This window comes from Alternaria novae-zelandiae (genome assembly GCF_023758075.1).
Source record: "Alternaria novae-zelandiae strain BMP 2774 chromosome Unknown scaffold_2, whole genome shotgun sequence".
Taxonomy (NCBI): Eukaryota; Fungi; Ascomycota; class Dothideomycetes; order Pleosporales; family Pleosporaceae; genus Alternaria; species Alternaria novae-zelandiae.
The window spans coordinates 1,474,481-1,491,106 of record NW_026056962.1 but is presented as its reverse complement, the minus strand read 5'-3'; the positions used below and the strand labels follow the sequence as shown (position 1 = coordinate 1,491,106).

Here is a 16,626-nt window from a genome sequence, read left to right as displayed (position 1 = left end):
TTTAGTCATGGAATCTTTTGTGCATTACACTACCTAACAGAACAATAGAAGTCTAGTGACCCTCAGTAAAACATGGACTCCGCATCGCATCCATCACGCCGTGCCTAACGACATCTCTTCTCGACAATACCAGCACCATGCTCCTCGTACTCCTTCCTTGAGATCCACAGCTGGTGGAAACTGCCCAGACTAGCCAGTATACTGCCGCCAATCCAGGCTGCGTATTTCCTCTCCACCACGCTACCGGGTGCGATGAGCTTGTTCCTAGTGCTGGGGTAGATGGCGTTGATTTCGTAGTTGAGGCGCTCGTTGAACTTGTAGAGCAGCGTCGAGCCACCTGTTACGACGATGTTGGAGAGGAGGAGAGGACGTTGGTCGGCGTCGACTTGTTGGACTGCTGCTTGTACGAGTCGGGGGATTGTCTGTTCAGGCTTCGGCGCAGGCATGGTTTCGCTGGCGAGCGCGGCGTTGTGGTCGAAGAGGCCCTCTGCGGCGCGGAACCTCTCGATGCCGAAGACTTGGTTCCAGCCGTCGGGCATTTCGAAGGGTCGGCCTGGCATGCTCTTTGCCAGCTCTTCGTTGGTGCTGAAGCGGCCGGGGCCGGGCCAGACTTCTACGACGGATTCCTTGAAGGACGTGAGAATGCGCTCCTCTTCGTTCAGACGGAAGGAGTCGGTCGGTGGTGTCTCGAATGTCTTGTAGGTTGCTTGGGCGGGTGCGCCAGCGTCGACTGGTGTCTTGCTCTTGACCATGTAGTGCGGTGTCAATGGCACTTCAGGCTGGGCTTGCTTGAACGACGTCCGTATCTGGTCGGAGACAAAGTTACCTGCTAAAGGCGATTTCTGGACACCCTTTCGCAGCACCATGCCGTCGAGCACAGGCGTGACAGATGTATGCGACGCGCCGACGTCAATGATGATGCCTGACGCCTTTCCTGATGCAAAGGCAGCCAATACACCAGTTTTCTGCAAGAAGAAAGCTGGCGTGCCCCAGTCCTCCATGGCGATCTCAATGTACTTTTCCCGCGCCTTTGCGCTGTTCCAGCCTGGTTCCGTGACCAACAGCGGGCTGTCCTCCAGAGGCTTCTCGTTGTTTTCTAACGCGTCCATATCCACGTCCATGGCCTCCCCATTCTCGTTCTCGCCATTGCCATCGTTCAGCCCGTTCTTGGTAGGGTCGGTTGGTTTTGCGCCCGTGAGTCGGCTCGTGATCGCATACTCCCACAGCTTGGTCGCCGTATCCCAGTCCTCTACAATGCCGTCTGAGCCCCAATAGTTCTTAATATCGAGACCGCCGACCGGCGCATGTATCGCATTCTCGCCAAAGAGGTGTTCGCCTGAGGATGTTTGGCCGTAGAAGGAAGGGCAGACGGACTTGGGCACGTCCTCGCCAGCGAATCCAGCGCGAACGGTCGAGTAGCCGGGGTCGAGAACGATCGCAGAGACCTCATCTATGGTTCTCAATTAGCATGCGCTGCGTGTAAAGCTCCGTCGAGCTTCGCGTACCTCCGGCGTACTCTCCCGCAGCTGGTGCGGTCGATGCGTTGGGAATGTTCATCGCGCGCGACTACCGCAATGCGCCAAGCTTAACAAAAGTTCGTTGATATATGTATGGCCTGATTGACGCGTGATAATGGGTATTCGAGGTGCTTTGGGCGCTGTCCTTGCAGGATGGGCGTTGGTGTTGGAGCGAAGTTGTTGCCGGACGCGAACTCCAAAAGCTGAGGTTGCGGACCTGGCCTCCATCACCGCACTTGTCCCCCGCGCCTCCCCTCCGCATACTTCAGGGGCACATACACAGGGTCCCTTGAACACTGGAAGATGAGGAGATAGTTTAGGCAATACAATGGCGCTCAAATTCATTCGCCAGCTCTACTCGCTGGATACCCTCGATACACGCTTCGTTGTACCGGCCACCGCACCCCCGAAAGAGGCGCTCGAAGAGGCCAAACTTGATCCCGCTGGACCAGCACCAGTCAAAGATGGACGAAACGGAGACAAGAGTCTAGAGAATAGAAGTCATGCACCACTATGGTCAACGCCGGAGTTCTACTTCTACTACGTGTCCATTGCAGCCAGCGTGTTTTTTATGTTCAAGTTGGTACTAGATGTTTCTCAAGGTTCGTCCAAATGGGCCCGCAGACGATGAGGGAAGCTGATCGTTATGCAGAATCTCATCCAAACTATCCGAAGTTCGAACATCTTCTGTCAGATGGCTGGATACCTGGTCGCAAAGTAGTACGTTGCAACATCGACTGTCACATGCCATTGTCTAACTCCTCAGGACAATACCGATGCTCAGTACAGCGGGTTCCGCCAGAACATTCCCTACCTCTTCATCGTTGTTCTGCTTCATCCTATTCTGCGTAAGGCCTACGATTCGTTCTGGAGGGCGGGTACGTATACTCAAGTTCGGCCCTCTGCCGGCAATGGCCTTACTATGGGCTTAACCCCAGGTGCTGCAGCGGATGCCCGTATGAACCAGCGCATCTCATTCGACCTTCTATTTGCCGCTATATTTCTTGCCGCTCTTCATGGCTTCTCTGCATTCAAGATTGTCGCTATTCTCTATGCCAATTACTGCATCGGCACGAAGCTTCCCCGACAATATGTACCGGCTGCTACATGGATCTTCAACGTCGGGACTCTATTTGCAAACGAGTTCTCAGACGGCTACTCGTATGCGAACATACTCGGCACTTTCCTTCCATCCACATTGTCGGAGAAAGGTCAACCAGCATCCAACTTCGGTCACACTCTAGATAGCTATGGTGGTCTGATACCTCGATGGGAGGTTCTTTTCAACTTCACCATACTTCGGTTGATCAGCTTCAATCTCGATTACTATTGGAGTCTCAACTCTCGGACGGGTAGTTCCATTGAAGTACTTTACCCACCCACCCTTAGTTCGATATAGCTAATAACATCAAGAAGAAACAACTCGACGCCTCCAACCTCTCAGAGCGGGACCGTGTCACGATACCCGCCAAGCCTACTGACTACACTTTCCGCAATTACTTCGCGTATGCCATGTACTCGCCACTCTACCTCGCTGGGCCCATCATCACGTTCAACGATTACATCGCTCAATGTCGGTATCGATCCCACAGCATCACCACCAAGCGAACAACACTCTACCTCGTCCGCTTCATTGTCGTCTTGTTGACCATGGAGATTATGATCCACTACATGTACATGGTTGCCATCTTCCACGAGAGACCCGACTGGTCGCAGTACACGCCAGCCCAGCTCAGCATGCTAGGTTTCTTCAACCTAAAGCACATCTGGCTAAAGCTGCTCATCCCGTGGCGTTTCTTTCGTCTCTGGTCACTTTTGGACGGCATCGATCCACCCGAGAACATGGTGAGGTGTATGTCTGACAATTACTCCGTCATGCACTTCTGGCGCGGTTGGCATCGTAGCTTCAACAAATGGAGTTTGAGATACCTCTACATTCCGCTGGGTGGCAACAGAGGAGATGGTCTCTGGGGCAAGGCAAGATCGGTTGGAAACTACCTCGCCGTGTTTACCTTTATCGCGATCTGGCACGATATCCAGCTTCGGTTGCTGATGTGGGGTTGGCTGGTCACGCTCTTCGTTCTCCCCGAGATTATTGCTTCGTACATCTTCCCGGCGAGGAAATGGAAGGACAGCCCGGATGCGTATCGTTGGTTATGCGGAGTCGGCGCCGTTTTCGAGATCCTTATGCTCATGACAGCTAATCTTGTTGGTTTCGCCCTGGGTGTCGATGGTCTTAAGGACTTGGTGCGTGGTATCGTAGGAAGTTGGTCCGGCTGGATGTTCCTTGCTACGGCTTGTGGCGCACTGTTCACCGGTGTACAGTTCATGTTTGAATGGAGAGAGAATGAGAAGAGGAGGGGAATCAAGATGAAGTGTTAGACTTGGGGGGTCCACTTGATTGGTCGTGTGAGTAGATGCTATTCGCATCGCCTTTGTATTACTACTCTTAGCCCGCGACTATCGCCGAGTAAATATCACTTCAGATTGACCTTGGAGATAGGTATTATGACCGTCCTCCTCCATCGACTCCTCCTGCTTACATGACGACACAGCACCTTCTCTTGTCTTCATCTTCGAACTTCTTTGCATCATTCCACTCCTTCTCAGAAGCATCCCACTCCTTCTCAGGAGCATCCAACTGCTTCGCAGCATCTTTCAACTGCTTATCAATCTTTTTGTTATGTCTTTCGACCTCCCTTTTCTGACTCTCGTACTCTAGCCTCTCACGCTCTTTCTCACAGCACGTAGCATCGCTTCCGTTCGAAGGAGTCGCACCACAGGCTGGAACTGTTCTCTTGATATCCCCAGTCTTGATAGTCTTCTTCGACCTTGTTCCGTCGGGATGTTTGACACGAATGGTAGTGCGACCGTTCTTGTACTTGGTGACAAAGGTATCGCCGTCTTTGAGTCCAGCCGAATCTACATAATGTTAGCATTTGCAAGTTCGCTGCGCCATGACACGTATACCTGAAAGACTTACGACTAAGATATCCAACGAGCGACATAAGTCGGTGGCTCAGTGCGACTACCGCTCCTCGCTTACTTGCACGTCGCAAACCTCCAACGACGGTATCGCCATGGAACACAGCGCCATCATTGACAGCAATAACTACTTGACCAGCCTCACTGGACTTAGCGATGAGGAGAGCCCTAAATCCCTTTTCGCATGTGCATGTTGGAAGAATGATCACCTGGTACTGCTGCTCATGACCGTAGAGGAAAGAAGCGTTTTCTGTTGGTAGAGCTCTATTAGCTGAATACACAGAGATGTGGGCATAAGCAACTGACCGCTTATAATCTGCGCTGCGTCCATGACTGCGGTTAGTGAGGATGCGGATGTGTGCTTCACGCAAAATACGATGCATGGTTTATTGTGCGATATCCTGTCAAGCGTACCAAACCAAACGTGCTCACGTGTCATGATAGGAGGGGTCATGATGTTGATATTATGTGTATAGAGACTGGGAGTACCAGATTTCTGGGTGGGTTCATGATACCTACATTTGATGTCTACAGCGAATTGCAAGACTGCTGCAGCATCCCGGCCATATTGAGATGCTCGAGACGTGCAAAAAGATGAAGACAGGGTATTGGTGTCCAGAAGATAGTTGTGACGTTGTCGGAGTAGAGTGAATGCTTGTGTGGGTTGGGCAAAAAGCCAAAAAAAAAAAGTGCAAAAACAGAGTTTCGAACCCACGAAGGGTGAGGTGTTTCCAAAGATTGAGTAAGTGCAGTGTTGTGCGGGACTCGCGGTCACTTCTGGTAAAAGGCAAGAAATGAGTTCGTACAAATCCTCGCACTGCACATTGATATTTCGTAAATATTAGCTATATATACTGAGCAAAAGTTACTGCTGATGCTGATAGAGCCAGTGCAGGTGCTAGACGAAGCGAGGGCCAGTGCGGGAGGCGAAACCCACGGTCGGCAACAGAGAGGGAAGCGCTGGCCGTGCGCTGTTGCCTGTGCGCCTTGTGTCCGACTCATGCTTTCTTTCGCGCTCGGGTTGCGATGCATCGTCCGGCTTCTGTACGTCTCGCTTCTGTAGGAGGTCAGAAGGTAAGAATGCAAGTGCAGTAGGTGAGTGAGCGAGAGCCCCGCGCTTGAGGTCAAAGGGGTTCGCCGGGCTTGTGGCACACGTGCCCCGCATCAGGGCGACGGCCTGCAGGCTGCGGGCCTCCTTTTTGTCTTCAGCCAAGTTCACTTCATCTACAATACTATTACCTGTAAAGTCCCATGACATTTGCGACGCTTCTTTGAAGCTGTATGCGTAGCTTGCTATGCGCACATTTTTGTAGTCTTCGCTCAGTTCGTGAGAGACGTCGTCGAAGGCCGTCGTCTCCAGCTGGTTTCAAGTGAGTAGCATCCTCTAGGCTAAAGACCTGTTGACCCTTCGTTTCTTCTTGGAGTCGCATCTCTCTTTTGAAAGTCCCGGCATACTTAGCACGTCGGGCGCGCCTTGTGGACGCTTGATCCGAACTGCCATGCGTTCGTCTCACTCTGTGTTTCTACTCACACACGAACATTATGCGTACCCAGGTATGTTTCCCCTCTCAGTGTTATCGTTCGAGTCATCATGCATTTCGTCGTGTCCCTTTCTTTCGCTTCGGTTTCCTTTCTTCACTTTCAAACTGCTATCATTCCAAATTTGCGCTCCTTGATCTTCTACAAAACTTTGCAGCGCTGGGGCTGGTGTCAACTTAGTTGCCTCGCAAAATATGGACAACATTTATCACACGCTATATGTCAATAGATGCTGCCTTCGATCAAACATATTGCACCTGTTGCATTGAGACTAAAGCTATTGTAATTGCATCCGTACACCGGCCTGCAAACGATCGGCCAATATGGTGACTTGGATTGACCTATCTTTCTCAAGAACCAGCGGTGGGTTTCTGGCAAGAGCTTTCCAATCCACTCATACAGTCATGAGCTTGTGCAGGTCTACAGATCACTTGGCTTCTCCGCGTTTACAGTCCTCAGTACTCTTGGTCTTGAGAAGCTATGTGCCTAGCCAACGAACTCCTAGTTGTGTTGTCTGCTCCTACCTACATTGTTTCCTTCTCCACTTCGTTCTAGTCGTCCAAATGTTTGTGGCCCAGCGCCTGGGGCAGGTTGAGGTTTCAGTTCATGCTCCTTATCATAACCTGGGGTTGGCGTTTCATCCCTCATCGTGTCTCTTAAGGCAGTCGCGACCACGATATCTGGACCCTGCAGGACGATCCATGAATACCTTCGCCGTTCGTCGCGATTGCCCAAACGGCGTCGCCTAAGGCCCAGAAGGTGCTAGCGCAGGCAAAGGTACCACAACAGCGCAACAATACCTAGTCGTCAACACCGAATGCGCTTCCTCTTCAACGCCGATTACAGTCTCTACAGTTTCTGTTGGTTCCCAGCTTCCCTAGATTGACCCAGTCGGTCTTTCCTTCTTTTCAGCTGCAGGCAGTCATTCACTCATTCCTCGCACCTATACATCCGCTGCGCTGCACGGCTTCACCCAAACAACCCACAACATTCCCACACCCAGCACCTTTACGTTGTATACCCAGCTTAAACATCCCATAACACTCGCTTCATCATCACCATGAAGTCCATCGTTTTCGCGAGCGCTCTTGCCGCCGCCGGCTTTCTAGTAAGCTCTGCGAGCGGACGTCCACTCAGTGAGTTACCGGAATTCTCTTCACTTGCAGCATACTGTGACGATAGTCTCGCCTGCTGCGCTGAGGCTGCAGTCACATCGCTGCCTGTATATGACACATCGTCCACTAACAAGGTACAGATCATAAGCGCAAGGTTGTCACTGAGGTAGTCTTCGTCACCGAAGTCATGGCTGAAGTTGCTGTCTTCGTCAATGACGCAGGCGCACCCTATTCAACTGCGACTTCGACAATCCTCACTTCACCTGTCACTGTGCCCTCGATCACAGCTGAGACGACGTCGTCAACTGTCGAGCCTCCGCAGACTTCATCAGCCGTGCCAGAGCCAGCTCCCTTACCAACGTCTTCCACATCTGCTTCTCTGCTAGCAGAGCCTACTGCTGTCGACGTTCAGGGTGCGACCACGACACCGTCACCGTCACCGTCACCGTCACCGTCACCTGCGCCGCCAGCTCCTACTCAAGAGCCTGAGCCCCCGCAACTAGCGTCCCCGCCCGAGGACATCCCTGTCGACAAGGCTGCTGCTGGAACTCTACCTCTGGGTATAACTTGGGATGCGTATAGCAGCTCCGCCAACTGCAAGACCCCGGATGAAGTTGCTAGCGAATTCAGTAGCATGAAGGACTACAAAGTCATCCGCATCTATGGCATGGACTGCAATCAGATCCCACTTGCAATTCAGAACGCCCAGAAGAACGGCCAAAAGCTCATGGGCGGCGCGTATCTAGATCCCAGTGGCGGTGGTGAAGATCTCAGCCAGGTCATCAAAGCCTACAAGAGCGCCATTGACCAGTATGCCGGCGGCAATTGGGATGTTATCCAACTCTTCGCTGTCGAGAACGAGCGCGTCAACGAACGGAGAATGACATCTTCACAAGTTGTCGACGCAATCGGTCAAGCCCGCACCCAGCTACGAAGCGTCGGTTACAACGGACCTGTGGGCGCAGTCGAGACCGCTCCTGCTACGCTTGACAACCCTGCCATCTGCGGCGCTTCAGATGTGGTCATGGTCAATATCCACGCCTTCTTCGACCGGAACACCCAAGCTCAGGATGCTGGTACATTTGTCAAGAGTCAAGTCGAGCGTGTAAAAGCCGCATGCAGTAACAAGCGCCTTATTGTCACTGAGTCCGGCTGGCCTCGCCAGGGTAATGCAAATGGTGCGGCCGTCCCCTCGCCTGAGAACCAACGAATCGCCCTCGATTCCCTCCGCGCGAGTTTCAATGGCGATCTGTTCTTCTTCAGTGCCTATGACTCGGAATGGAAAGCTGACTCTGCGTCAACCTTCAACGCGGAGCGCTACTGGGGTGTACTCGACTAGCTATCCTGAAGGAAGCTACCACATCGTTGGAATGATATCGCAGACTGCGTCTTGCGACATGCATCTTTCTTATTGCATCTCTCAACAAGCAGCTGTATACATCCATCACTTCTGCCATTTTTCTTGCTGACGCACCCGTGGCCTAGTGCTGCGTAAGTGTGCGTGGAAGATCATTTCTGGTGTTACCATGCTATGGGTATGATTACGAGATACGAGCATCATGTAACATAGATATCCAATTCTCAAATGAATGAATGTTTTTCAATACGATGACTTGACCCTAATCGCTTGTGTGACTTTTGCCATCTCCTCTTCCTCATCTTAACATGTTCAGTATCCCAAGTCCGCAGCCGTCTCCTCCAGCGCTTTGACAAGCCCATCCAGCGTCCCCTTGATCAACCCTCCATTCACGACAACCCTGAAGAACTTGCCCTTCTCACCCGGCGCAAAGTCAATCATGAAGCCCCTGCTAATAAGCCTATTAGCAATATCTGTCGTCGCCTTACTATTCGCGTCCGCATCCTCCTTCAACTGCCCTCCCTTTGCATAATAAAAGCACACCTGCAGACACGGCAGGGGCTCCGGGCTAATCGTCTTGAAATTGCCATTCTCCTTCAGTTTGCTCAAAAGGTACTCCCCGTTCTCGTATCCACGAGCGACCAAATCGCTAAAGTGCTGCGGGCCGTAATATTGCAGCGCAAGGAACATCTTCAAGCTATCAGCGCGACGACCGCACTGAGGCGTCAGATCAGCGAGGTCGTAGATATCCGCTGCGTCGGTGCCAGGCGCGTTGTGGAAGAGGTAGCCCGCTGGCAGCGTGAGTGCGCGATAGAACGTGTTCATATCGCGAGCAAGGAGGAAGGAACAAGTCATTGGTACACCGAGCATCTTGTGCGGGTTGATAGCGATACTGTCCGCGAGTTCAGCGCCCTTGAGTCGCGACTCTCGGTACTTCTCGTTGAAGACCACGCTGCCGCCCCATGAGCCGTCGATGTGGAACCAGAGATTCTGTTCCTTGCATATCTTGCTGAGAGCAGGGAAAGGATCGAAAGAGCCCTGAACGGTCGTCCCGGCTGTTGCGTTGAGGAAAAAGGGTGTTTCGCCGCGGTCTTTACTTTCTTTTACGCAGCGTTCGAATTCGGCGGGGATCATGCAGCCGCGGTCGTCGACGGGGACGGCGATGACGTTCTTGGAGCCGAGGCCGAAGAGGTTGGCGGCTTTTTCGACGGAGTAGTGGCCGTGGGCTGAGGTGAAGATGGTGAATTTGTGGGAGCCGTTGCCGTCGGTTTTGGTCTCGGGGTAGAGCGTGTTTCGCGCGATTACTATGGCGGAGCTGTTTGAGGCGCTGCCGCCGGGTTGCGAGATGCCTCCTGAGGTGGAAGTAGGGAGGCCGAATAGTGTTGCTAGATACTTTGTCGTTCGCTTTTCGACAAGGGTCAGGACGGGAGAGACTTGGTAGACGTGTGACTAATACGTGTTAGCAATACCATGAGAGTACATTATGAGAGATAGACGTACGTTGGTGTTCAGTACGGCCAATACCAATTCGCTGACCACTCCCACAGCATTCGTGCTCGCATACAACTTGTCTAGAAATCCTTGATCCCATGTGTTGACAGAGTACTTCAAGATACTCTCCACGAGCTTGATAAGGCCATCTTTACCGGTCTTACCATCATTGATCTCCAACTCTTCCTTCAGAATGGATTCTAGCTTCTTGGGCGGGTGGTGCTCTACTAACGCGGTTCTCGGCCCGCCACCTTCAATTTTCAGTCCATGGCCTGTGTGTTTTGTAGCTGCATCTTCGTCGGCTGAGCGGATGAATGGTATTATCAGCTCTTGAATAGAGTCGAGAAGCTGATTCTGCCGTTAGCGGATGTCTTTACTGCTTATGTAGATCCCTGTCTGGATCTGATGAATGAGAGGCGCGATGGGAGTTCAGGGACATGTCGGAACAATCGGAATGCCCTTCCGAGCCACTTACGTCTTTGACTTCCTCAGCACGACGGAGGGTTTCTCCCTGTTCTGGGGATGACATTGCGAGATGCGTATGCACGGATTGTATTATGGTAATATAGGAAGAGTTGTGGACTTTTTGTGTGCTCGTACTTCAAGGAGTGATGAGTGTAGAAGAAGTCACAAACACAAACAAAGGTGGCCGAGTAGTCGGCGTTAGCGCCGAACAATTAGCAATGACGAACATGGAGTCATCGATTCTTTCTGCTCGGGGTACAAGCCACATTCCTAAAGCAAAACTGTTCTCATGCAAGTATGCCACTAAAAGGTATCTAGAGTCGTCGAATCAGAAAAATGCGTGACAGGCCCACCTAAGCCCTAAGCCCAGCTCGGAAAACGCCGTTAAACGATGCCTCATTCTCAGCGAACCGTGCTGACAAAAGAAATTCCTGTACATGATGTATAATGTGACTATTATTGCGCAACAAGGCTCTTGGCCTTGCTGCTGCTTCCGCTGCTGACACTGCTGTTTGTCGTGTGACTCCCCTTCTTCGGCTTTTTACCGTCCTTGGCTTGTGAGGCTTTCGCAGCGGCATGCTTCTGCCTTGCCAACTCGATAGCTGTCAGATGTCTTCCCGCCCGATGGTTTTGCGGGGGTGTTGCGTCGCCGTTGGACTCGGGGAAGCTTTGGAATCCGTCATTGCCGGCGGTGTAGCGGGATTGTGTGACCCAGTCGCCGCGTTTGCGTTTGTAGAGATCCATGCGCCAATTTCGCCAGACCGCACGCCCGACGAAGGATTCGCGAAGCGAGTTCTCGTTCTCGGCCAACTCTTCCGCGATGCGCTCGCGGATGAAAGCGAGGCCGGCTGTACCGTGCCAGATGGCATCGATGACGTGGGATGCAGCAGGATCGAGTGCAAGTTCACCAATCTTGCCATAGAACTGTTGTATCATTTTTCGGCGAAAGATGACAGAAGCGTTCTTGGACATTAGGGCCGCTTGAAGCGTCCGTGAAGCTGTAGAGTCGCGAGCGAGCTGAACGGCGAGTTCAGGGGACAGGTTGGCCAAAGAGTCGAAGACAAGTTGGCCGAGGGGCCCATCCACGGTCATCATGGTTTGTGCCAGGAGTGACCCGTGAACCTTCTCGGGTGAGTGTTCGTGCTTAGCACGAGGCTTGCCGTCTTCCTCACTGAGCTTGAGAATGCGTGTGACTTCGAAGCCGTTGGAGCCGGCATATGCAGTCTCCAGCTGAGCCTTGATAGGCGAGCAGTCGATGTCACGCGCGACGCATCGCTCGATGAGTGTCTTGATAACTCCCGTCCGGCCACGTTCTACCAAGCTGGGGATCTGGTCCACTATTTGACGCATGGCTTCTTCTAGATCGTCCTTGCCGAGTCTTTCCATGATCTTTCCAACCACATAGGCCGCGATCTCATTGCGAGCTAGCGTACCCATACGTTCCTTGAAGAACTCTCCGTAAATGGACTTGAATACCTTTCCGGGCGCATTCTCGATGATGACTTCCAGTAGCCGGGAGCCAATGGTGTCGTACACAAGCCCGTTGATCAGGATGGCGCTTTCTGTTCCTTCCGCGATAGGATTATCTGGGAGAAGTCGGTGGATGATGGACTTTTCGTCCTTGGCGCGCGACTTGCCGAAGTGGGAGAGCTCCAGCTTGAGCAGCAGTTGTAGAGTGGGGCTGCCGAGTGGGTGTGTGGTTAGGGTACGGAGGTAGTGCGACTCAATGCCCGAAACACTCTCGCTGATGACCTTCTCCAGGGCCTCGGAAAAGCTTTCGGGGACGGCCCTTTCTTCGAGTAGACGTTCCTGCTCCTTCTCTGCACCTGAGACGGTGACCTTTTCCTTCTTCTTGCTCTGCATAGCCGACTTGTTCTGTTTTTCCAGCGGGGCGCCCGATAGAATGACGAGGAGTACTCTCAGTACGTGCGATGCATACTTGTCGGTCATTAGGAAACCCATGTAGCCCTCCAGCTCGCCCAGCGTGTACAGGAACAAATTCTCCATGGAGACGAGGACTTGGTCGGGGTCTGACGACGGGGGTGTTGCAAGCTTCTCAGGTTTGGTGGCAGTCTCTTGGGTGACGACAGGCGCAGCTTGTATGAAGAGGGCTTCGCAGCAGTGGGACGCAAATCGGTTCTGGACCAGGTTGAGGAAGCTGCGACGGGTTAGCAAGTTGAGTGGGGAAGGAGCGATTCAGTACGTACTTTCCGCTGAACTTCTGGAACAGGCCCTTGAGCTGGTCGGGAGAGGAAAGAAGGATCAGGCGTTCGAGCAGGCGCGACGTCTGGCTGTTGGCGATTTTCAGTTCCTTCCCGTCGGCCTCCTTCCAGACGCTGGCGAGGAAGATGTCGCGGTCCTCGGAGCTCTCGAACTGGTTCAGCTCGAGCATCTCGTCGGCTTTCTTGAAGTACTCCTGCTCCTGCTCGTCGAGCATTCCGTAGAAGGGCGTCGCATCCGGGCGGGCGACGTCATGCTCGGGGACATGCTGCGCAGGGTTTTCGGCTTCGAGCTGGTCGAGGTCCTCTTTCTTGAAGCGCTTTGCACTCGCATCGTCGTCCTGGTCCCGCTTGCGCTTCTTCTGGTCGTCGCGGCGGCCGCGCTTCTTGTGTTCCTTGGGCATGGCGGCTGGCGATGACGGCAGCGGCGCAACACAAAAAGTTTCGCAACTTCGGCTATTGGGCGGGGAGAGGTCTGCAGTGCGCACGCAGCAGTGCAGGGCAGGACAGGCAGTAAATAGACAGCGGCGGAACAGAACCGCCTGGGCCTTCTTTGCAGCGGTACAGAGGTTTGCAGGGCGTGGGTCACGGCAGTAGGTGGATTAAGGACGTTCTCCAATAGTGGCCTGACGCACGGTTGGATCTTGCTGGATCTGAGAATCGGCTGGGATGATCGATCGGTGGCGCAGGACGAGAATCGTGGGAGGGCGCACAGGCCGGCCACCGAGGCTCCAGCTGCCAGGGCGGGCGTCGGTCGCCACACGTAGGCAGCCCGTACCGACGCGACGTGCCTAGGCGCACTCCAACGCCCACCACCGCCCGTTGATCGTACGAGATGGACGACAACCAGACTCGCGTCGCCGACTACCTCGACGACAAGCTCCAGAATGCCGCTGACCTCGACGGCCTCGACGCCCTATTGGCCACGCTGAACTCGCAGCATGGGCTCCTCCGCCAGCAGCTCGACGACGCACAGCGCGACCTGCACACGGCCAAGGAAGCCTCGCATTCGCACCATGGCGACCTCACGCGCGCCGCCGACCGCTTCACCCACGAGCAGGCCGACATTGACCGCCGCCTGCTGGTCATCACCGCCTCCGAGACGAGCGACGAGGCCGTGCCCCGCTTCGAGCAGGTCCTCGACACGCTGCACCGCCTGGACGTCGCCAACGGATACGTGCAACTGCTGGCGGACGTCGACGTTCTGAGGTAGGACAGCCCCCGTGTCCGATACGGCCTCAGTCAGCTGATTCCGCGCAGCAAGCAAGCCCAGGCGCAGCTCCAGACGTCCAATGAAGCCGCCCTCGCGCCCTACAAGCAGCTGCGCGCACTGCACACCCGCCTCGTCAACCTGCAAGACGACGCCGAGGGCGCCGCGCCCCAGCTGCTCCACCACGTCAACACCATCGCCCAAGCCCTGCGCACCAAGATCCTCGACGCCTTCGCCGCCGACCTCGATCGCACCCTCAAGAAGATACACTGGCCCACCCCCAAGGCCACCATACCCAGCCCGCTGCAGGAGGAATGGGAGACGGCCATCGTGAAGCTGCTCGATCTGCAGCTGCCCGAGCTGCAGGGCATGAGCTATGCCAGCGGGCCGGGCGACAAGGTCAAGCTCCCGCCCGTCCTCTTCCCCATCGAGGTGCTCGTGCAGCCGCTCGAGATGCGCTTCCGCTACCACTTCGACGGCGACAAGCCCACGAACCGCATTGATAGGCCCGAGTACTTTCTCTCGCACATTACCACGCTTTTGAACGACTACAGCGCATTCGTCAGTGACCATGTGCAACCTGTCCTGCTGCGTCACTTCCGCGGCACCGATCTTGCGCTTAACCCCGTCTACATCGATGCCATGTCCGCCTTCATAACCGCCCTACTGCCCATGCTGCGCTCCAAGATTGGCTCGCTACTGCCCCAGGTCGCGGGCCAGCCCCAGCTGCTCAGCCACCTCATGCACGAGATAATGAGCTTTGACACGACCATCAGAGACACCTGGGGATATGACGGCGGCTATGGCGTCGACGGGTGGAAGGGCTTATCATGGGAATTCCTTGTTCAGGGCGACTGGTTTGGCCGATGGCTGCAGGTCGAAAAAGACTGTACGTTGGCCCGTTACCCAACGGAGATATGTCGGGTCGCTAACATCCGCAGTCGCTCTGTCTCGCTATCAGAACATCGTCGAGGCTCCAGACTTTGGTGATCTCGACTACGAGAGCGTCGATCCCAAAGCCACCAAGCCTACCAAGGGAGCGATCCGCGTGAACGACCTGCTCGAAACCATAACCGGCATGTCCTCGCCTACCCCTCCTTTCCAGATGCGTCGCTAATCAGCAATGCATTGCAGATCGATACAGACCCTTGACATCCTTCAGCCAGAAGCTCACCTTCCTGATAGACATACAGATTGCCATTTTCGACAAACTCCACGAAAGGCTGCAGAGCAATCTGGAAGCGTATCTGTCCATGACCACGTCACTGGGTCGCGCTATGGGCGGTGTGACCAAGGAGGAACAGGAGAAGCTGCTTGGCGTCGAGGGACTGGAGCGCCTTTGCAAGACGTATGGCAGTGCTGACTATCTCGAACGGGCCATGCGTGACTGGAGCGACGACGTGGTAGGCTCTCACTTGCATGATTTCTGTGTGACCCGAACTTCAGCTAACCCCTTTGTTCTGTAGTTCTTCCTCGATATCTGGGAAGGTCTACAAGATCGTGCTCGTGGCCAGACTAGCAATATTGGTACCATGAGCGTGGCCGACGTCGCGGAACGCACATCCAAGAACGTTGAAAGTGACGACGTCGATGGCGGTTCCCTCTTTGACGAGACGGCGTCGTGGTACGCGCGCCTCCGTGAACGCAGTGAGAAGATTATCATCGACACACTCAACAGCAATGTGCGTGAGGCGCTGCGTCCATATCGGCACATGTACGTATCCAGATCTGGACCCCTGCCCTGTGGATCCAGATCCAAAACCCTATACTTCCTAATCCCACTTACTAATATTTGCTTTTAGCAACCCGTGGGCAACTCTTAGCGGACCCTCCGCTTCAGCCTCGACCGCCACAGAACTGTCACCAACTGCAGAAATCGACCCATTACTTACCTACCTACGTAGCACGCTAGCATTCCTTTCGCGAGCTCTAGCATCTGCGCCATTGCGCCGCATCACTCGGGTCGTCTTGACCACCATCTCGACGACGCTGTGGGAGAATGTGCTCAGCCGGTATCGATTCTCTACTCAGGGAGCTGCCCAGCTACACGCTGACCTCGCGGCTGTTTGCCGAGTCGTGGACAAGCACGTTGGCCCAGGGGTGGCCGAAGCGGGCTTAGCCAAATGTCTCGAAGGCGTCAAAATCGTCGGATTACCCGTAAAAGGCACTTCAGCCTCGCAGGTTGATACTGCAACGGGTCGGGATGACGACGGTGGCGAAGAAGACGAAGACTGGGACACGGGAGCTTGGGCCGCAGAAGACGGTGATGAGATGCATGATGCTCCGCAAAAAGCAAATTCCACCCGTGACACAGCGTCTGGGGTTGAGGGAGGAGGGGAACTTGGGCTGTGGGAGGTGGAGAGGCGGCTTTTTGCGGATAATCAATCTGCGAGGGATGTGCTGGAGGACTTGGGATTGGAGCTTCTGAGTGAGACGGAGGCGCGGGCGTTGTTGAGAAGGAGGGTTGAGCTGGCTGGATAGGCCTGTGGGTTTGCGATTGAAGGTTTGAGGCGGCGGTACTATCGAGACGGTTGCGCACGCTGTGCGGGTACCCAATAGTTAAGTCTCGGTCCGTCACGATGGCATTTGTGGTGTTGAGCATGGCGATGCATGTGTCCGGTGTAGGAATCTAAGACACTTCACACTTCACATTTACCCGACAGCGCAGACCTGTCTCACTTGACAACGCATGCTCATCTTACAATAAGCCTTGAATTTCATTCCTGGG

General features: G+C 54.2%; 8 protein-coding genes across 8 annotated transcripts; 3 read left to right on the top strand and 5 right to left on the bottom strand.

Annotated features, from left to right (window-relative positions):
* Positions 1 to 104: 104 nt before the first annotated feature.
* On the bottom strand, positions 105 to 1,557 carry J4E88_001519 (uncharacterized protein; the record flags this gene model as incomplete). The annotated part of the gene is made up of 2 exons (XM_049395188.1): positions 105 to 1,450; positions 1,506 to 1,557. The coding sequence occupies 2 exons, from the start codon at positions 1,555 to 1,557 to the stop codon at positions 105 to 107; spliced, it is 1,398 nt and encodes a 465-aa protein (XP_049259052.1).
* Positions 1,558 to 1,845: 288 nt separating this feature from the next.
* J4E88_001518 (uncharacterized protein) lies at positions 1,846 to 3,899 on the top strand (the record flags this gene model as incomplete). Its single annotated transcript, XM_049395187.1, has 4 exons — positions 1,846 to 2,119; positions 2,170 to 2,237; positions 2,284 to 2,869; positions 2,917 to 3,899. The coding sequence occupies 4 exons, from the start codon at positions 1,846 to 1,848 to the stop codon at positions 3,897 to 3,899; spliced, it is 1,911 nt and encodes a 636-aa protein (XP_049259051.1).
* Positions 3,900 to 4,056: 157 nt separating this feature from the next.
* On the bottom strand, positions 4,057 to 4,833 carry J4E88_001517 (uncharacterized protein; the record flags this gene model as incomplete). The annotated part of the gene is made up of 3 exons (XM_049395186.1): positions 4,057 to 4,439; positions 4,564 to 4,752; positions 4,809 to 4,833. 3 exons carry the CDS (start codon positions 4,831 to 4,833, stop codon positions 4,057 to 4,059), a joined length of 597 nt encoding a protein of 198 aa, XP_049259050.1.
* Positions 4,834 to 5,400: 567 nt separating this feature from the next.
* J4E88_001516 (uncharacterized protein) lies at positions 5,401 to 6,003 on the bottom strand (the record flags this gene model as incomplete). Its single annotated transcript, XM_049395185.1, has 2 exons — positions 5,401 to 5,862; positions 5,908 to 6,003. The coding sequence occupies 2 exons, from the start codon at positions 6,001 to 6,003 to the stop codon at positions 5,401 to 5,403; spliced, it is 558 nt and encodes a 185-aa protein (XP_049259049.1).
* A 1,098-nt stretch (positions 6,004 to 7,101) lies between these two features.
* Positions 7,102 to 8,495, top strand: J4E88_001515 (uncharacterized protein; the record flags this gene model as incomplete). Its single annotated transcript, XM_049395184.1, has 2 exons — positions 7,102 to 7,177; positions 7,297 to 8,495. 2 exons carry the CDS (start codon positions 7,102 to 7,104, stop codon positions 8,493 to 8,495), a joined length of 1,275 nt encoding a protein of 424 aa, XP_049259048.1.
* Positions 8,496 to 8,825: 330 nt separating this feature from the next.
* On the bottom strand, positions 8,826 to 10,533 carry J4E88_001514 (uncharacterized protein; the record flags this gene model as incomplete). Its single annotated transcript, XM_049395183.1, has 3 exons — positions 8,826 to 9,962; positions 10,014 to 10,352; positions 10,480 to 10,533. 3 exons carry the CDS (start codon positions 10,531 to 10,533, stop codon positions 8,826 to 8,828), a joined length of 1,530 nt encoding a protein of 509 aa, XP_049259047.1.
* A 392-nt stretch (positions 10,534 to 10,925) lies between these two features.
* On the bottom strand, positions 10,926 to 13,092 carry NOP9 (Nucleolar protein 9; the record flags this gene model as incomplete). Its single annotated transcript, XM_049395182.1, has 2 exons — positions 10,926 to 12,627; positions 12,677 to 13,092. The coding sequence occupies 2 exons, from the start codon at positions 13,090 to 13,092 to the stop codon at positions 10,926 to 10,928; spliced, it is 2,118 nt and encodes a 705-aa protein (XP_049259046.1).
* A 431-nt stretch (positions 13,093 to 13,523) lies between these two features.
* J4E88_001512 (uncharacterized protein) lies at positions 13,524 to 16,379 on the top strand (the record flags this gene model as incomplete). The annotated part of the gene is made up of 6 exons (XM_049395181.1): positions 13,524 to 13,897; positions 13,949 to 14,787; positions 14,840 to 14,974; positions 15,033 to 15,301; positions 15,365 to 15,612; positions 15,701 to 16,379. The coding sequence occupies 6 exons, from the start codon at positions 13,524 to 13,526 to the stop codon at positions 16,377 to 16,379; spliced, it is 2,544 nt and encodes an 847-aa protein (XP_049259045.1).
* Between the last annotated feature and the right edge of the window lie 247 nt (positions 16,380 to 16,626).